We start from the raw sequence: 16,582 nt of genomic DNA on the forward strand, positions 1-16,582 counted from the left end.
TCTGCTGCTTTTGCTAATTTTTGAAGCACAGGTGCTCCACCAGTCACTGGTTACAGCAAATGGAGTAATACTGAAGGCTATGCTTGATTTCACTTAAGATTATCAGTATATTTTCCAAGGATATACACATAAATAATTAGATTAATACACAAATTGCTGGAACTAGCTCAGTGCTTGGGAGACTCTGATGCAAAGTGTGGGAGAGAGGAAATATTAGACTGCTTGCCAAACTAAAGATCTAAAGAGTTGTTTTGGTGACCTTATTGTTGTATGCCTGTGAAACATGGACAGTATCCAGGCACCATGCCAAGAAATTGAATTGCTTTCATTTGAATTGTTTTAGGAAGATTCTTATGATCATCTGGCAAGATAAAATACCACACAATGTCATCTTTTCTCCATGTAAACTGTCAAGCATTCAAACTCTGCTACAAAGAGTGCTACTCCAATGGGCTATCCATGTTGCTCATGTGCCAAATATACATTTGCTTTAAAAAAACTAGAAGGAACTCCGACAAGACAAGGACATAGTGGTCAAAAGAAGCATTCAAGGACATACTCTAGTTTTCTCTGAAGAATTTTGGAATTAATTGCATGACATGGGAGATACTGAGACAGGACTGCCGAGAATGGCATGCCCTCATCAAAGAATATGCTGTGTTCTAGAAATGAAGCAGAATGGCACTAGCTTAAAAGAAGCATGAGATGTGCAAATTTAGAAATGCAGATGTTCTTGTGGATTATTTGTGCTTGAATTATGACAAAGTCTTCTGAGCTTATTTTGATTTTATTAGTCAGACATAGGTATCTTTAATCCACATAATGAAGTTATTTTGACCCTCTTTGAGAATGAACAATAACAACCAACAGTGATGTCTTATTTTCCTTCATCTTTAAATTAGAAAATCATCTATTTAATCACCTTTCATTATATCCAAAAGCTTTTTTATTTCCAACATTTAGCAAGTCTCCTCATCTGGTTTAGTTTCCTTCACTTCTAAAATAGGAATAATAGCACCCACTTCAAAATGATGGTTATGAGGATAAAATTAGATATTTGTACTTTATTTTTAACACTTTACATATACAAAGTCCTAAGTAAATCCTTGCTCCCTATTTTGTGTATCTCCAAATTTTGTTTTTTTATAGTTTGTTTTGTCCTGTTATAGGATCTGTTTTGACATTTTTATTCAGGTAGGTTGTTTACTGAGATTGATTAGACATTTCTCTTTAAATATACTTAAATAGATCTCCTACTTTATGCATATGATAGGGTTACAGACTGGAACTGGATTTCCCAGGAGAAAACTCACTTTCAGTGTAAGTCAAGAATTTCCCTACAATTTAGAATCTGAGAGTTTTCAAGAGCACTAAGAGATTAAAGAATCTACAACAAGATCATACTCTATATATCAGAAGCTAAATTTGAACACAAATTTTCCTGAATTTGAAATCTGTTTTCTATTCATTATGGCTCATTGTGTGTGGCCTATGGTGTATGTGTGTGTGCATGCATATGTTTTGTATGTTAGCAAACATTTTTGATTTTGAAGCAAGAAGAGTAACTTGAAGAATTTGTATAATCCATATTTTAAAGTAAAAATAGCATTTATGTAGAGCATTGAAGTCTGTAAAATAATTCATATAAACTCATTTAATCTAAACAAAAAAACAGCTTTGTGAGATAGGTGCTATTATTCTCATTTTATAGATGAGGCACAGTGATTTGCCCAGGATTACAAAATATTCGAGGCAAGTTTCATATTTAGTTCTTCCAGGTTCCAAATGCCACCTTGCCACCTCTTTTGTTTGTCCTTTAGTAATCTTGGGCATTAAATACACAACATTTTAGGAAGTATCAGAAAAATTACAAAATTAACTTTTCTTTTCCTATTTTATAGATATAAGTGAATGCAATGAAGATCCCAACATCTGCCTTTTTGGCTCTTACACAAATTCTGTAGGGGGTTTCCAATGTATCTGCCCCACAGGTTTTATATTGTTTGACAATGGACAGAGATGCTTTGGTAAGTCTTGAAATTATGATGGTGTTAATATTGACCTTTTTGCTAACTACTTAATTCCTCCCAATTTTAAATCTCATTAGATATAAGTATTCAGCAAATCACCAATTAGAAGGTCTGTGATTTTAATATTCAGATGTTATGCCTAAGCCTTCCAGGTTACCTTTTGTTCTATTGAGTCAAATATTACTTTAAAATTAGGAAATACATCAAATTTAAGATTTATATTCTGTATACATTTTGAGCATTTGTGTAACTATACATTATTCGCTATAGAAAATCATCTGAAAACATCTTTGCATCAAATATATGCTTAAGATAGGCATATCTCATTTTCATAATGGTATTTAAAAAAACCAAAAAGCATATGATATTTTATCCATCACCTTTTACTTATATTTCTTTTGTAACATTTCCTTATGTTATATCTTGATAATAAATCTCCAGTCATCTCTAAAATTTGTATTAGCTAATTCATCAGTTCTTGCTGAGACAAAAGTGGCAGAGTAAGAAAAGCTCCCTAGCACAACCCTTCCACAACAACCTAAAAAACAAACCAGAGTAAAACAAAGTTTAAAAAAAACTTTAAAAAAGAAGAGAAATATGAATATCTCACAGGAAAAAGCAATTGGCCTAGGAAATGAATTGAGAAATAATTTAAGAAATATTACCCTAAAATGTGAATGAAAAAGCTACATATCATATTCTAAGAAATTATTTTGAAAATTTTAAATCTCATCATGATCTCTCTATACAGATAAAAGGTCCCAGCAAAACAAATAAACAAAAATAAAACAAACAAACAAACAAAAATGATTAGAACCAGACCCAGGGCAAAGTAGAAATTGGAAGACTATATTGTTTTCCTCTTGAAAGAAATCCCAAAATGAAAACTCTAAAAAATATAGCCAAAACCCAGAACTCTCAAATCAAAGAGAATATATACCACAAGTAGTCAGAAAGAAAAAAAAAATCAAATACTATGAGGCTTATTCAGATTTACAGATTTAGTTGTTACCAAATCTTTATATCTGATTTCCATCTTATGATAGATATGTATTAACTGATCCAGAGTAAAATAAATACAACAAAAAGAAAAATATACATAATGACTGCAACAATATAAATGAATAGATTACCGTAAGACTCTTTGAATAAGTGGAAAAACACATTATAAATTTTAAATGTAAAAATAAGCCACTTCCTTTACAGCAGATAAGGATTTGAGGTAAAATATATGCATTGTAAGTTGTCATTATTGTGTCAGTTTTTGTCTTTTGTTAAAAGAGAAGGGTTCAATCTGGAGATGATGAAATATTTTATTTCATTTTTCTTCTAGAAATAATTATTATATAAAAACAAAAGACATCAATAAAATGTTTTTTATAATTACTTTTTACTGGGATCCTGATTTTATCTGTAGAGAGCTTCCTGTGAGAAATATCCTTTATCAATACAAATTCATGCATCTTTACAGCAAGAAACTGATGGAAGTCAGCTACAAAATACCACCAACAACAACTTAAAAGAAAGGAGTGGCCTAAATGATAATCTATTGTCAGAAGAACTTAAGTTTAAAAAAAGAGAGGGTTGAAATAACAAAAAATCCAAATGCTGTCCTAGTATAAAAAGAATATTTGTATACCTAGAGAAAGGTCTTTAACATAAAGGGTAGAGATGAAGCCTTTAAAGTAAGACATGGCTGGGAATTACAAAGAATATTTTCTGAAAAAGTGAATATTTTTTTAATCACGTAAACAAGATCCATTATGCTTTGAAATACTGTTTTTTTTAAATTTCTTGGTTTTAGGGCAAGCTAAGTGACATGGGGCAGCTAGGTGGCACAGTGGATAGATAGAGCACCAGCCTTGAAGTTAGGAGGATCAGAGTTCAAATCTGACCTCAGATACTTAATAATTTCTAGCTGTGTGATCCTGTACAAGCCACTTCACCCCAACTCAGCAAAATAAACAAAAATTTCTTGGTTTCTTTTGTTTTTGGGCAACTTGGCTAATACGGAAACACATTTTCATAATTTCATATGTATAATGCATGTCATATTTCTTGCCTTCTAGGTGAGGGATTGGAGGGAAAAGAATTTGGAAGTCATAAAATTTTAGTATTGAAAAAGAAAAAAAATAGCGTGAAGATAAAAATACTGTTTAAATTTTTTGATATTGTACTTTTAAAAATGACCATCATGGTTCATTTTTATAATTTTGTTACTAGAAATTTTTTTTTTTTTTTTTTTTCCTGAGGCTGGGGTTCAGCCTCACACAGTTCAGGGTCACACAGCTAGGAAGTGTTAAGTGTCTGAGATCAGATTTGAATTCGGGTCCTCCTGAATTCAAGGCTGGTGCTCTATCCACTGCGCCACCTAGCTGCCCCTAGAAAATTTCAATATATTTTCAAAATACAGGTTTAGCTTTTTAGCTGATTTACTTCACTGAATGATGCATTGTATTTTTTAGATTTATACCCTTGTAGGACAAAGGTAATTTTTTTTAAAATAGGAAACAGTATGATAGAGAAGAAAGAAACATAGAGATAGACTGTAGCTTTGTTTAGGAGTCCTTTCTTTGATATATGTATCACTTAGTGTAATCTTCATGGTGAATTTCGCTGAAGATAAAGTATTACCTAAGACAAAATTATGTGCAAGCTTGAGCATTTCTAGCTTCATAGATTCTATTAACACATAAAACCTACTATATTAGCCTCCAAGAAACAAGGTTATTCCCATGTACTGATGAGGCATCAGAATAAGACTTGAACAAATATTACTTTATTTTATTTACGAAAGTCTTCATTTTCTTGTAAAATTTCACAAAGCAAGCAATTAGAGGTTGTCATTTGTCATAGAGTAAGATATTATGAAAAGTATATGATTTGGTCATTCCAATTAATGTTTTTAAACTATACTAAACTGCATCCAACTAAAAAGCTTACTCCCTTTCTTCAAAGATATTTGCATTAGAATATTTTATAATAGTTTCCTAAACAATTGAAATGTTTTTACATTTTTTAAATTGCTTAGATACCTGCCAGAGCTTTTGCTTCAAAAATTTTGAGAATGGAATGTGCACAGTATCAAAAGCTTTCAATACCACAAAGGCAAAATGTTGTTGCAGTAAGATGCCAGGAGAGGGCTGGGGTAACCCTTGTGAACTGTATCCTAAAGATGATGAAGGTATGATTTTAAAATAACAAATGATTTTTGAATGAGAGAAAACCATGTGAACTGCTTTTTTCCTTATTTTTTTGTTAAAATATATGTTAAATTCAATATATGTATACATATTTATACAGTTATCTTTCTGCACAAGAAAAACCTGAATCTAGAAAGACTAAAAAACCTGAGAACAAAATGCAAGCAAACATCAACAGAAAGCATGAAAATGCTATGCTGTGGTCCACACTCAGTTCCTACAGACCTCTCTCTGGGTATATATGGCTTTCTTCATCACTGAATAATTGGAACTGGTCTGAATCATTGTTGAAGAGAGTCATGTCCATCAGAATTGATCATCATATAGTCTTGTTGTTGCCATGTATAATGATCTCCTGGTTCTGCTCATTTCACTTAGCATCAGTTCATGTAAATCTCTCCAGACCTCTCTGAAATCATCCTGTTGGTCGTTTCTTACAGAACAATATTACATTAAATTCTTATGCCATAATTTATTCAACCATTCTCCAATTGATGGGCATCCATTCAGGTTCCAGTTTAGAGCCACTACAAAAAAAGGGCTTTCACAAACATTTCTGTACATGTAAGTTTTTTTCTCTCCTTTAAGATCTCTTTGGGATATAATCCCAGTGGAAACACTGCTAGGTCAAAGGGTATGCACAGTTTGATAACTTTTTGAGCATAGTTCCAAATTGCTCTCCAGAATGGTTGGATCCATTATCTGTTTATATCCTTTGACCATTTTATCAATTGCAGAATGGCTTAATTTCTTATAAATTTGAGTCAATTCTCTATATATTTTAGAAATGAGACCTTTATCAGAACCTTGAAATGCAAAAATGTTTTCCCAGTGTGCTTCCCTTCTAATCTTATCTGCATTAGTTTTATTTGTATAAAAACTTTTTAACTTGATATACTCAAAATTACCTATTTTGTGATCAATAATGATCTCTAGTTCTTCTTTGGTCACAGATTCCTTCCTCCATAGATTGAGAGGTAAACTATTCTATCTATGTTCTTCTAATTTGTTTATAATGTCATTCTTTATGTCTAGATTATGAACCCATTTGACATTATCTTGGTATATGGTATTAGGTGTGGATCAATGTGTAGTTTCTGCCATACTAGGTTCCAATTATCCCAGCAGTTTTTGTCAAATAGTAAATTCTTATCCCAAAAGTTGTGATATTTGGGTTTGTCAAACACTAGATTATTATATTATTGACTATTTTGTCCTGTGAACCTAACCTATTCTACTGATCAACTAGTTTATTACTTAGCCAATACCAAATGGTTTTGGTAACTACTGCTTTATAATATAGTTTTAGATCTGATATAGCTAGGCAGCCACATACATTTGCTAATTTTTTTTCATTTATTGCCTTGAAATTCTTGACCTTTTGTTATTCCAGATGAATTTTCTTATTACTTTTCCTAGTTTCTTGAGAGTTTGATTGGTATGGCACTAAATAAATAGATTAGGTATTGTCATCTTTATTATTTTCTGTCAACCTATCCAAGAGCACTTGATTTTTTCCCAATTGTAAGATCTGACTTTATTTGTGTGGAAAGTGTTTTATAATTTTTCTCATATAGTTCCTGACCCTCCCTTGACAGATATATTCCCAAATATTTTATCCTATCAAGTTATTTTAAATGGAATTTCTCTTTGTAACTCTTAACTGTTGGATTTTGTTGATGTATAAAAATGCTGATGATTTATGTGGATTTATTTTGTACCTGCAACTGAAGTTGTGGATTATTTCTAATATTTTTAGTTGATTCTTTAGGGTTCTCTTAGTATACTATCATATCATCTGCAAAGAGTGATAACTTGGTTTCCTCAACCTACTCATTACATTAAATAGATGCTCCTGACTATTTTAAGGAAAAGTTCATTTATTCCTATACTCTCTAGTTGTTTTTTTTTTTTTTAAATAGAAATGGGCATTGGATTTTATCAAATGCTTTTTCTGCATCTATTGAGATAGTCATATGGTTTTTGTTAATTTGATTATTGATAATAGTCAATTATGTTAATAGTTTTCCTAATATTGAACCAGCCCTTTATTCCTGGTATAAATCCTACTTTGTCATGCTGTATTATCCTGGGGATGATTTTTTGTAATCTCTTTGCTAAGATTTTATTTAAGATTTTTGCATCAATATTCATTAGGGAGACTAGTCTATAATTTTCTCTCTGTTTTCATCCTTCTTGTTTGAGGTATCAATACCATGTCTGTCATAAAAGGAATTTGGTAGAAGTCCTTCATTCCCTATTTTTTCAAATAGTTTATATAGTATTAGAGTTAATTGTTATTTAAATGTTTAATAGAATCCACATGTAAATCCAACCAGTTTATGGTGAGAGTTCGTTTTTGTTTTTTATTCACTTTTTTAAAAACTTGAGGTCTGTTCAATGCAAAGGAGTGACCTCTGCTCTAATTTGCCCTGGGGCAATTATGATTGATTTCTAGTGCTGGGTAATAGAGGCTAGGTCTAGTGTTCTGCTGGGGCTTTTTTGTCTTTTTCAAAAGGCAAATCTACTAAATTTACCACCTGATTGCAACCAGGACAGAGTGGCTTAAGAGACTCACAGAAGATTCACAGGTGTGTGGAAGCTATAATGCTCTGACTTCTTGCCTTGGTTTCCCTATGCTACAGGCTGGGTTCGGCAGACTGTCCCCCTGCCTGATTGAAACAGACCTGTTTTGAAGTTGTTCTTCTAGAAATGTGTTGTACTACAAATATTTGTGGGTTCTTTGACTTCAAAACCAATTTAGAGGCTTTATCTGCTGTTGGTTTGAGAGAAGGTTAGAGGAGTCACAGAGTCATGTCTCCTCTCTGCCATCGATCCATGTTAACTGTTAAAATGAAATCATTTCCTAAGGAACCTACATAGGTGTTTTTCATTGAATAATTTAATATGGACAACTTGCATGAATGTATATGTAATATGCAACTAGGTGATTACTTAAATGTCAGAATTACCTGTCTTCAAAAGGAAGAATTTGGGAATCAGTGGAATAGGGGGAAGGAAACAAATTGTTAGATTTCATTAAATTTTTTATTAGGGTATTGTACCACAAAACTCATAAAATAAGAAATCTTATATTGAAAGCTGAATTAACACACAGATTTTCATAGATCTTTTTGCATTGTAGAGAAACAGGAGAGGTAAATTATAGATTAGTTTGAAGCAAATTCAAAATCATCAGACATGCTTCTTTGAATGAAAAAAAAAGCAAAATATAAAGCAAGATGGAAAGATGGAATGCATGGAGTTGATATGTGTTGGGGAAAATCTTTGTTTAAAATACTAGTACCTCATTCAGATATATTGGTGTTAGAATTTTTTTTAAGTAAACATACGTAGAAGAAAATCAAAGAAAAAAAAACCAAATATACATTATTTTGAAATTGTAAATTAGAAGCAAAATAAATTTGTTTTTTTTTAAATACTATTCAGTATTCAGGATAATTTGGAATTCTTACGCAATATTTCTCTGCAGTTGCTTTCCAGGATTTATGTCCATTTGGCCATGGAACTGCCTCTAGCCTTCATGATTCACAGGAAGGTATTTAATTTTATTTTAGCAAGAAATCACAAAATCTCATTTAATAATTGCATATTCCTCCATTACTCCACAGAATACACCCGCCTACTTAAAAAATTATGATGCTATGTTTGAATAGTAGCACAACTTGCATGTCTTTAAATATCTGAAAATTTGCTTGAGCCCATCCAATTTGTTGATTAAAAAAAACATATAGAAGCTTGGGAATTCTGTTTTTCAGATGTCATTGAATGTCTTGAAAGCCCAGGGATTTATTTAAATGCCAACACAGATGGATCATTTGGCTGTGAAAGCCCCACGGGTTACAACCTGAATTATGCTACAGTATATTGTTTGGGTAAGTGTTAATTCACAGAATGACATGCTAGAATGAAAAATGGGACCTTAAAATTTATAAGATCTCAAGATATTAAAAACTCAGTTTCTATATTCTCTTTTTTAAAAGTTTTAAATTTATTTTTAACACACATTACTTTATGGATCATTTTGGGAGTGAAAAATCAGAGCAAAAGGGAAACACCATAGGAGAGATTAAAAAAGAGAAAAAAGTGAACATTTTAATCTCAGTTCTTTTTCTGTATTCAGATGGCATTTTCTGTCCAAAGTCTATTGGGATTGTTTTAGATCACTATACCACTGAGAAAGAACCAAGTTTTTCATTGTTAATCATCTCATATTACTGTTATTGTATAATGTAATCCTATATTCTCTAATCCAAGATTCACCTTGCAATAACTCCAACTCATGGTAATCTAACCTTTACTTAGACTTCTGATGAGAGGAAAAAACTAGTACAGCAGTATTAAATATGTGCAAGTTACTAGTGATAAAAAGGAAAAAAAAGAAAAAAAAAGGCAGCTTACACTACTATCTACTTTTAGATATTTCTAATTGTTATATCATCTAGTTCAATCCCTTTATTTTATAGATAAACAAAAAAATGGTATAGAAAGGCAAAATGACTTTTCTCAGAATAAATGTTCTTTACATGAGATGGAAACTGAATTTCATTTTCAGGAATATGTTTTCTGTTTTTCATTTCATCTTTCTACAATATATGTGCTTAAAATCCACTTTTTCTTCTATAAAGAGATCTGCCAAGCACTCAAAGTTAGCAGTTTGCTTGCTCCTTTATTCTCCTGTCCAATCCTGTTTATACTCATATGGACCAGATAATTACCTGAATTCTGACCTCAAATAAAACTACATTGCAAAACTTATTACACAATCAAATTTACCTCTCCAATATTCTGCATACTGGAGATACAAAAACAGAAACAAAGGTCTGGTCCTCGGGGAATTTATGGAGGGACAAGAACCAAGTAGATTAAAGATTTAAATAAAAACAAGATAAACATCATCTTTCAATCACAAATTGTGAACAAAGATTGGAGAATTCAAGAAATAACATCTTGACCACTTTCACTAGAACATAAAAATAATAAAAATATAAAGAGGAGGTGTATAAATTAAATATAGCTGGAGGCAGCTTGTGAAAGTACTGTGTTAGTAATTTATATATTATCCTAGAGGCAAAAGAGTGACATTGTAGACTATTGAGCAGGGGTAGTGATCTGGTCATATATTGTTAAGGGACAGGTCAATTCTCTGAGAGCCTCCACAGTTGTGGATCATAGCATCTGAAGAAGTTGCAGGGCAGCCTTTGCTGACACAGGTGTTGTGTTGCAGACTGGGAGTGAAATAAATTGGAGGCAAAGGGAAGAGAAGAGAGGTCAGAGAACAGCAACTGCCTCTCAGTCTCCTTGTATCATCTTCTCACACGAGGAGATTCATTCTGCAGGTCTGGGTTGGATCTCCAGAAGCCACTGTTAGGTGGCTCCCGTGTTACAATAATTTTTCTTTTAGAAGGATTATTTTGGCATCTGTGTAAAAGATGATTTGGAGAAAGAGGAGACAGGAATCAAGGAGACTTTGAATTGTTAGAAGACTGTTACAAGAGTTAAATGAGAAGTTCTGAGGATCTGAAATAGCTTAGTTACATAAAATATGTATGTAATATATAATTTAACACACAAATTATACACACACATATATGTTATATAAATAAAAAAGTATGTAAGAAGCATTGTGAAGGAGGGTTGGATAGAACAAGCACTATAAAACTGTCAAGAGGAACACATTTCCCAAATTTAGCCCATTCTTCCTCTGTTTTGTCAAAAGTCATCATTTCCATGAACTATGGAGTACAGAACATGTATATACATTGAATGTTTTTATAGAAGTATAGTGCTCATGCTCATCTATTATGGGATGACATATTAATATATACTCAGAACCATTTATTCTACTTCTTCAAGAGAGTGCATCCACTCTCCTCCTCAAAAACTTGGGTGTCAGAAGTGTATAGGCTTTTAAAAATAATAATTTAAATTTTTTTTTTATTTTCCAGATACAAATGAATGTTCAGTTGGGAATTCATGTGGAAATGGGGCATACATTAATGTTATTGGAAGTTTTGAATGCAATTGCAGTGATGAATTTGAGCCAGGTTCTATGATAAATTGTGGAGGTAAGCCTTTATTTTCTTGTCTTTTTTTTTTTGTTTGTTTTTAGGTAGGAGAAGATCTGTGATTTCAATAATATGTTTGACACTATATAAAAATTCCTTTCCACTGATGTAGATCAAGAATTCTCTGAGAAGAAGACTTATCTACCAGAAAGTTAATGGGTTAAAATCAAGATATGAATCTAAATCTTTTGATTGCAAAAAATATGTACGCTATATCATGTTGTTTCTCAAATTTTATTTAAATATCATTCATATATAAAACATACCACCTAAAAAGATAACTCTCTGTATATTAATATAGCCAGTCCTCTCAATAGCAATATTCAATAGACATGATAGATTATATTATCACATTGTACAGGCTTAAAAAAGGTAAATGACATACTGAAAATCACATCATAAGCAATAGACCAGGAGTTTTATATAAGGTATTCTGACTATTCACTCAGTGTCCTTCCCATTACACCAGTGGAAAAGGCTTTTTGGTTTGTGTGGTTAACCCATAGCTTCCACTCAAAAAGAACTGTTCAGTTGCTGCCACCATCATTACATTTTTTAATCTACATATATTTTATCTCATCTCTTTATATGAAAGATATATGTATCTTTATATATATATATATATATATATATATATATATATATATATATATATACATATATATATATATATTATATATATATATATCCTACTGATGTAGCCACTCTAAATTGGTCATTTTACAACCACAGATTCTCAGTGTTGATAATTATGTGAAATTGCTGCAGTGTTCCTTCTTCCTTCCTTTGGTTGCCAATTCCAAAAGTAAACAAAATTTATGACTCAACTAGAGTCAATCAAATTTATTTTGACATTTATTAAATACTTATTATATGCAGGATTAGTCACTGCATATAAAAGACATAAAAGTTATATAAAGTACAATTGCTAGCCCTGGTGTATCTTACAGTATCTTAAGTAGAAGATAAGATTACTTATAGAGATAATTGTAAAACAATAATTTATAATAACAATCTCTTAGGTACTAAAGAGTGTTTTATGTGATCTAAATGGAAGAAACTCAACATCATTTGAATGACAAGAGTACAGTGATCAATCACCATTTAATTAAATAGACCATTATATTGAGAACAAAAAAATAATTTGCCTTTTTATCACTGTTCAGAAATCAACGAATGTGTCCCAAATCCACTGTTATGTGCTTTTCGCTGCATAAATACCTTTGGTTACTATGAATGCACTTGTCCTGCTGGCTATGATCAAAAGATGAGTAAAGGTAATGACATTTAATAAGTAAAAATTTTTAAGTAAAACCTAAACATACACTTAATCTTGATAATACCAACTGTGCCCATATTGGGAATATAGTTCTTCCAATTCTTAAATAAATTTAGCTTAACAGTGGTTTTCATATTTGCTTTCACTCAGTATGTCATTGGTTAAATAGTCTTGAACATCTCAACATCTGATGTTTCCCTGATTACTTTGAAATTAAATTCAATCAGAGGGAAATTGTTTTGAGTTGCGGTATCATTATAGAAGTGTTACTATACAATATTGATATATTCAAAATAAAGACAGTTGCACTCTTCTTAGTGTCTTTAAAAGGTTATAGAAAGTTGTTTAGAAAACTGGCAAAAGTGCTTTAGCCTTTCTGAGATTTTTTTTGGGGGGGAATGGGAGTGTTATTTTCCTTGGTCTCAAAAGACATAGCTTACAAGGGAAAATAAAATTTTACTTGATAAAACAAAATAATTTTTTAAAAATTATTATGCTTGAACTTTGAACATGAACCTATTGTCAGGGATCTTTTTGTTAACTATGAAGTATTGTCTTTCTTACAGATCTAAATGAATCTGTTGCAGGTTTACATGACTGTGAATCTAAAGGCATGATGTGTAAGAATATGATTGGTACTTTCATGTGTCTCTGTCCCACTCTACTGATCCAAAGACCTGATGGGGAAGGCCTTTATATAGGTAAGGTTTAGAAAAAGATATTGATAATCATTTTTCTAATAAAGATAGAAAGAGAAAATAACAAATCAGGTAGCTAAGTCTAATAATAAAATATGACTCCTGCATAAAGAGACAGTGGTCAGTCATTAGGAGACAATAATATAAATAATAAAAATTGCTTTTTTTTTTTACAAGTAAGCATTTTACTAAATATTCAAAATTACAGCATTGCATTTTTTCCTCCTCTACTCTTTAGCCATTTTTAGTAAACTGAAACCAAATGTTGGTTGTTGGTTCCTTTTGCAAATTATTTCATCTTTAAGTTAAATATTTTCAAGTATTTCAAAGGTATATACTGTATTCAAATATATAAAGGCATACACACACATACATATATATATATATATATATATTTATATATATATATATAAATATATATATATATATATATATATATATATTTATATATATGTATATATATATATATATATATATATATATATATATATATATTTATATATATTTCAAGGGCTCTCAAACTACGGCCCATTGGCCAGATGCTGTGGGCTGAGGACCTTTATGCAGCCTGACAGGTTATGGCAAATGGGCTGAGGGGCGGAGACAGTGTGAGATTTTGTTTTTACTGTAGTTCAGCCCTCCCACAGTGTGAGGCACAGTGAACTGGCTTCCTATTTTAAAAGTTTGAGGACCACTGGTATATACCATATCCAAATTTTTTTTTTAAGAGTATCCTCAGATAAATTTGCTAATAAACTGGTAGTTAACATTTCAGGAAATGTCATTTTATTTTTCTCATTAGTTCTTCCAAGTTCTAGCCTGCAAAGGCATAAAAACTGCTTCAAACAAAATGTCCTTGGGGACAAAATAATTTAATATTTAGTTAAAAGTTTACCAGATTGTTAGTTTAGGATTTTCCATGTAGATCTTCTTAAAATGCTAACATACTTTATTCTGGCACAATGCTATTAAGAAATTATTTATGAGCAGCAGCTAGATGATGGAATGGTTAGAGCACCAGCTCTGAAGTCAGGAGAACCTTAGTTCAAATCTGGCCTCAGACATTTAACACTTCCTAGATGTGTGACCTTAGACAAGTAACTTAGCCCCTGTTGCCTCAGCAAGAAAGAAAAAATTATTTATGGTAGAGCCAAGATAGTGGATTAGAGGGAGCAACTTAGCCAAACTCACTGAATATTGGCTTCCTAATATTAAAATAACACCTCAAATCAAATTTTGGAGGGGTAGAGCCAACAAAAGATCAGGGTGAGACATTTTTTACAGCCTAAGAAAGCTTAGAAGATTGAGGAGACAACTTTGACACAAAGGCAGAAGTCTATCTAGATAAATATTACAAATTGTATTCAGAACTGTTCATCTTTTGTTTCCTTGTAGGTTTTCTTTTATTCTGTGCTGTACACATTTTACTTACAACATTGATGGATTCCTCTAATCCAATTCTAGGTTTAGGAATCATTTTCTTAAGATAATTGGCTCTCCTTTTCTTCTTTATTATTATTTGATTTTATTTTTTTTTGAGCAGGTAACCATTTGACTCTTTGAGGTAGGAGAGACTTTTTTTTTTAAATTCAGTTCCTCTGACTATTAAACCTAGTTTTCCTAATTCTCATAGCAACTTTCTCTTTTGCCTACTCATTTTTTTTAAATAAGAGCTTGTTATAATTATCTCCAGTCTTGTGGTGTGAAAGATGGTGCCTCTGGCCTCCGATTTTCCTCTAGCAGATTTTCCTCTAGTTCTTTCCTCAGCCTCAAGCCCCAAATCAAGAATTATACCCTCATGTAAGTGTCCATGCTAGCAATATCCCTACTCCATTTTTTCTTCACTCTGTCCAGGGCCTCATCTTGGAATGGTGTTCCTTAGCACAGTTCTCTCAGAGACATCCAACTCCCCACACTGTCTGGGAGGTGAAAATTCCTCTGTGGCTTGGAGCAAAGACCCACCAACTAGCTAGCCCAGTGCTTGTTGCTTCAGTGGAACTAGCATGGAAGTGTTTACACTTCACAAAGTCCAAATCTCCATCCTGATATCTTCTCTGATTGCCATGCTGTTCTTTTCTATCTCTTGTTTATTTGTACAGTTCTAAGTTAGCCCTTACAAACTATTTTGTCTAATTTGTGGGGATATCTGGAAAATGTAGAAATTTCTGATTTAATCCACACCTTCCCAGAATCCTCTCCCAACAATATGGTTGGTTGGTTTTGTTTGTTTTAACAAGAGACACTCTTGAAATGGAAAGATACACATAATTAACCCTGCCAAGTTGTAAAAAAAAATTGAAGCTTAATCTAATTTTCTTTAAAAAAAATGGGGCAATTAGATGTCACAGTGGATGGAGCACCAGCCCTGAAGTCAGAAGGAACTGAGTTCAAATCCAGCCTGAAGACACTTGTTACTAACAGCTAGGAGACCCTGGGCAAGTTACCAAAAAAAAAATTAAAAAAAAAAAAAAGGAAAAAAAATGTAGGGTATAGCCATCATGATCTCAGACAAAAGAAAAATCAAAGAAAAAAATTTTAAAAGATAACCAGGAAAACTACATTTTCCTAAAAGATAAAATATGGAATAATTCAAAAAAATTTTAAATTAGTTCCTCTAATAAAGACCTCATATACTCTACATTGATATACTGAGTGTGGAAATATTTAAATTTATAAAAATGAGCTAAAGTTTGTAAATGGTTAAAAGATATGAATAAAAGTTTACATATGAAATCAGATCTATAGTAATATTAGTCAAACATAAAAAAAATCTTAGATACCATTTCATGTCTAGCAATGACAAATTCTGGAGGGAATAAGAGAAAATCAATATATGAATAAACTATTGGTGGAATTGAGAATTAGTCTAACCATGTTGGAGCCTAAAGGGCTTAAAACTCTGCATACCCTTTGATTGAGCAATGCCACTACTTTATGTATACTCCAGAAATCAAAGAAAAAAGGAAAAGTACGTACATCTACAAATATATTTATAGCAGCTTTTTTTGTGGTATCAAAGAATTTAAAATTGAGCAAATGCCCACAAATTGGGGAATGGCTGAACAAGTTGGATTAAATGACAAAGGGGATGGTTTCAGGGGAATAAAAGTGGGAATACCTATTATGAACTGATGCAAATTGAAAAGAAAAACTAGATCATTTTATACAGTAACAGCATTATTGTAGTGATGATTAACTATGAAAGACTTAGTTACTCTGATCAGTATAATGATCAAAGATGATTCTGAAGGACTCCATGATGAAAATAGAGAACTGATGAATT

The 16,582-nt window shown here is 31.8% G+C and overlaps 1 protein-coding gene across 1 annotated transcript in view; it reads left to right on the forward strand.

Annotated features, from left to right (window-relative positions):
- Positions 1-16,582, forward strand: part of LOC141550862 (fibrillin-2-like) — a 120,424-nt gene that overhangs the window by 61,784 nt on the left and 42,058 nt on the right. The window contains 7 exon segments of the mRNA XM_074281944.1: positions 1,902-2,027; positions 5,062-5,214; positions 8,727-8,792; positions 9,013-9,129; positions 11,203-11,322; positions 12,489-12,599; positions 13,168-13,302. Coding sequence (XP_074138045.1) covers positions 1,902-2,027; positions 5,062-5,214; positions 8,727-8,792; positions 9,013-9,129; positions 11,203-11,322; positions 12,489-12,599; positions 13,168-13,302 — 828 coding nt within the window.

The sequence above is a fragment of the Sminthopsis crassicaudata genome, chromosome 1 (assembly GCF_048593235.1).
Source record: "Sminthopsis crassicaudata isolate SCR6 chromosome 1, ASM4859323v1, whole genome shotgun sequence".
Classification (NCBI taxonomy): Eukaryota; Metazoa; Chordata; class Mammalia; order Dasyuromorphia; family Dasyuridae; genus Sminthopsis; species Sminthopsis crassicaudata.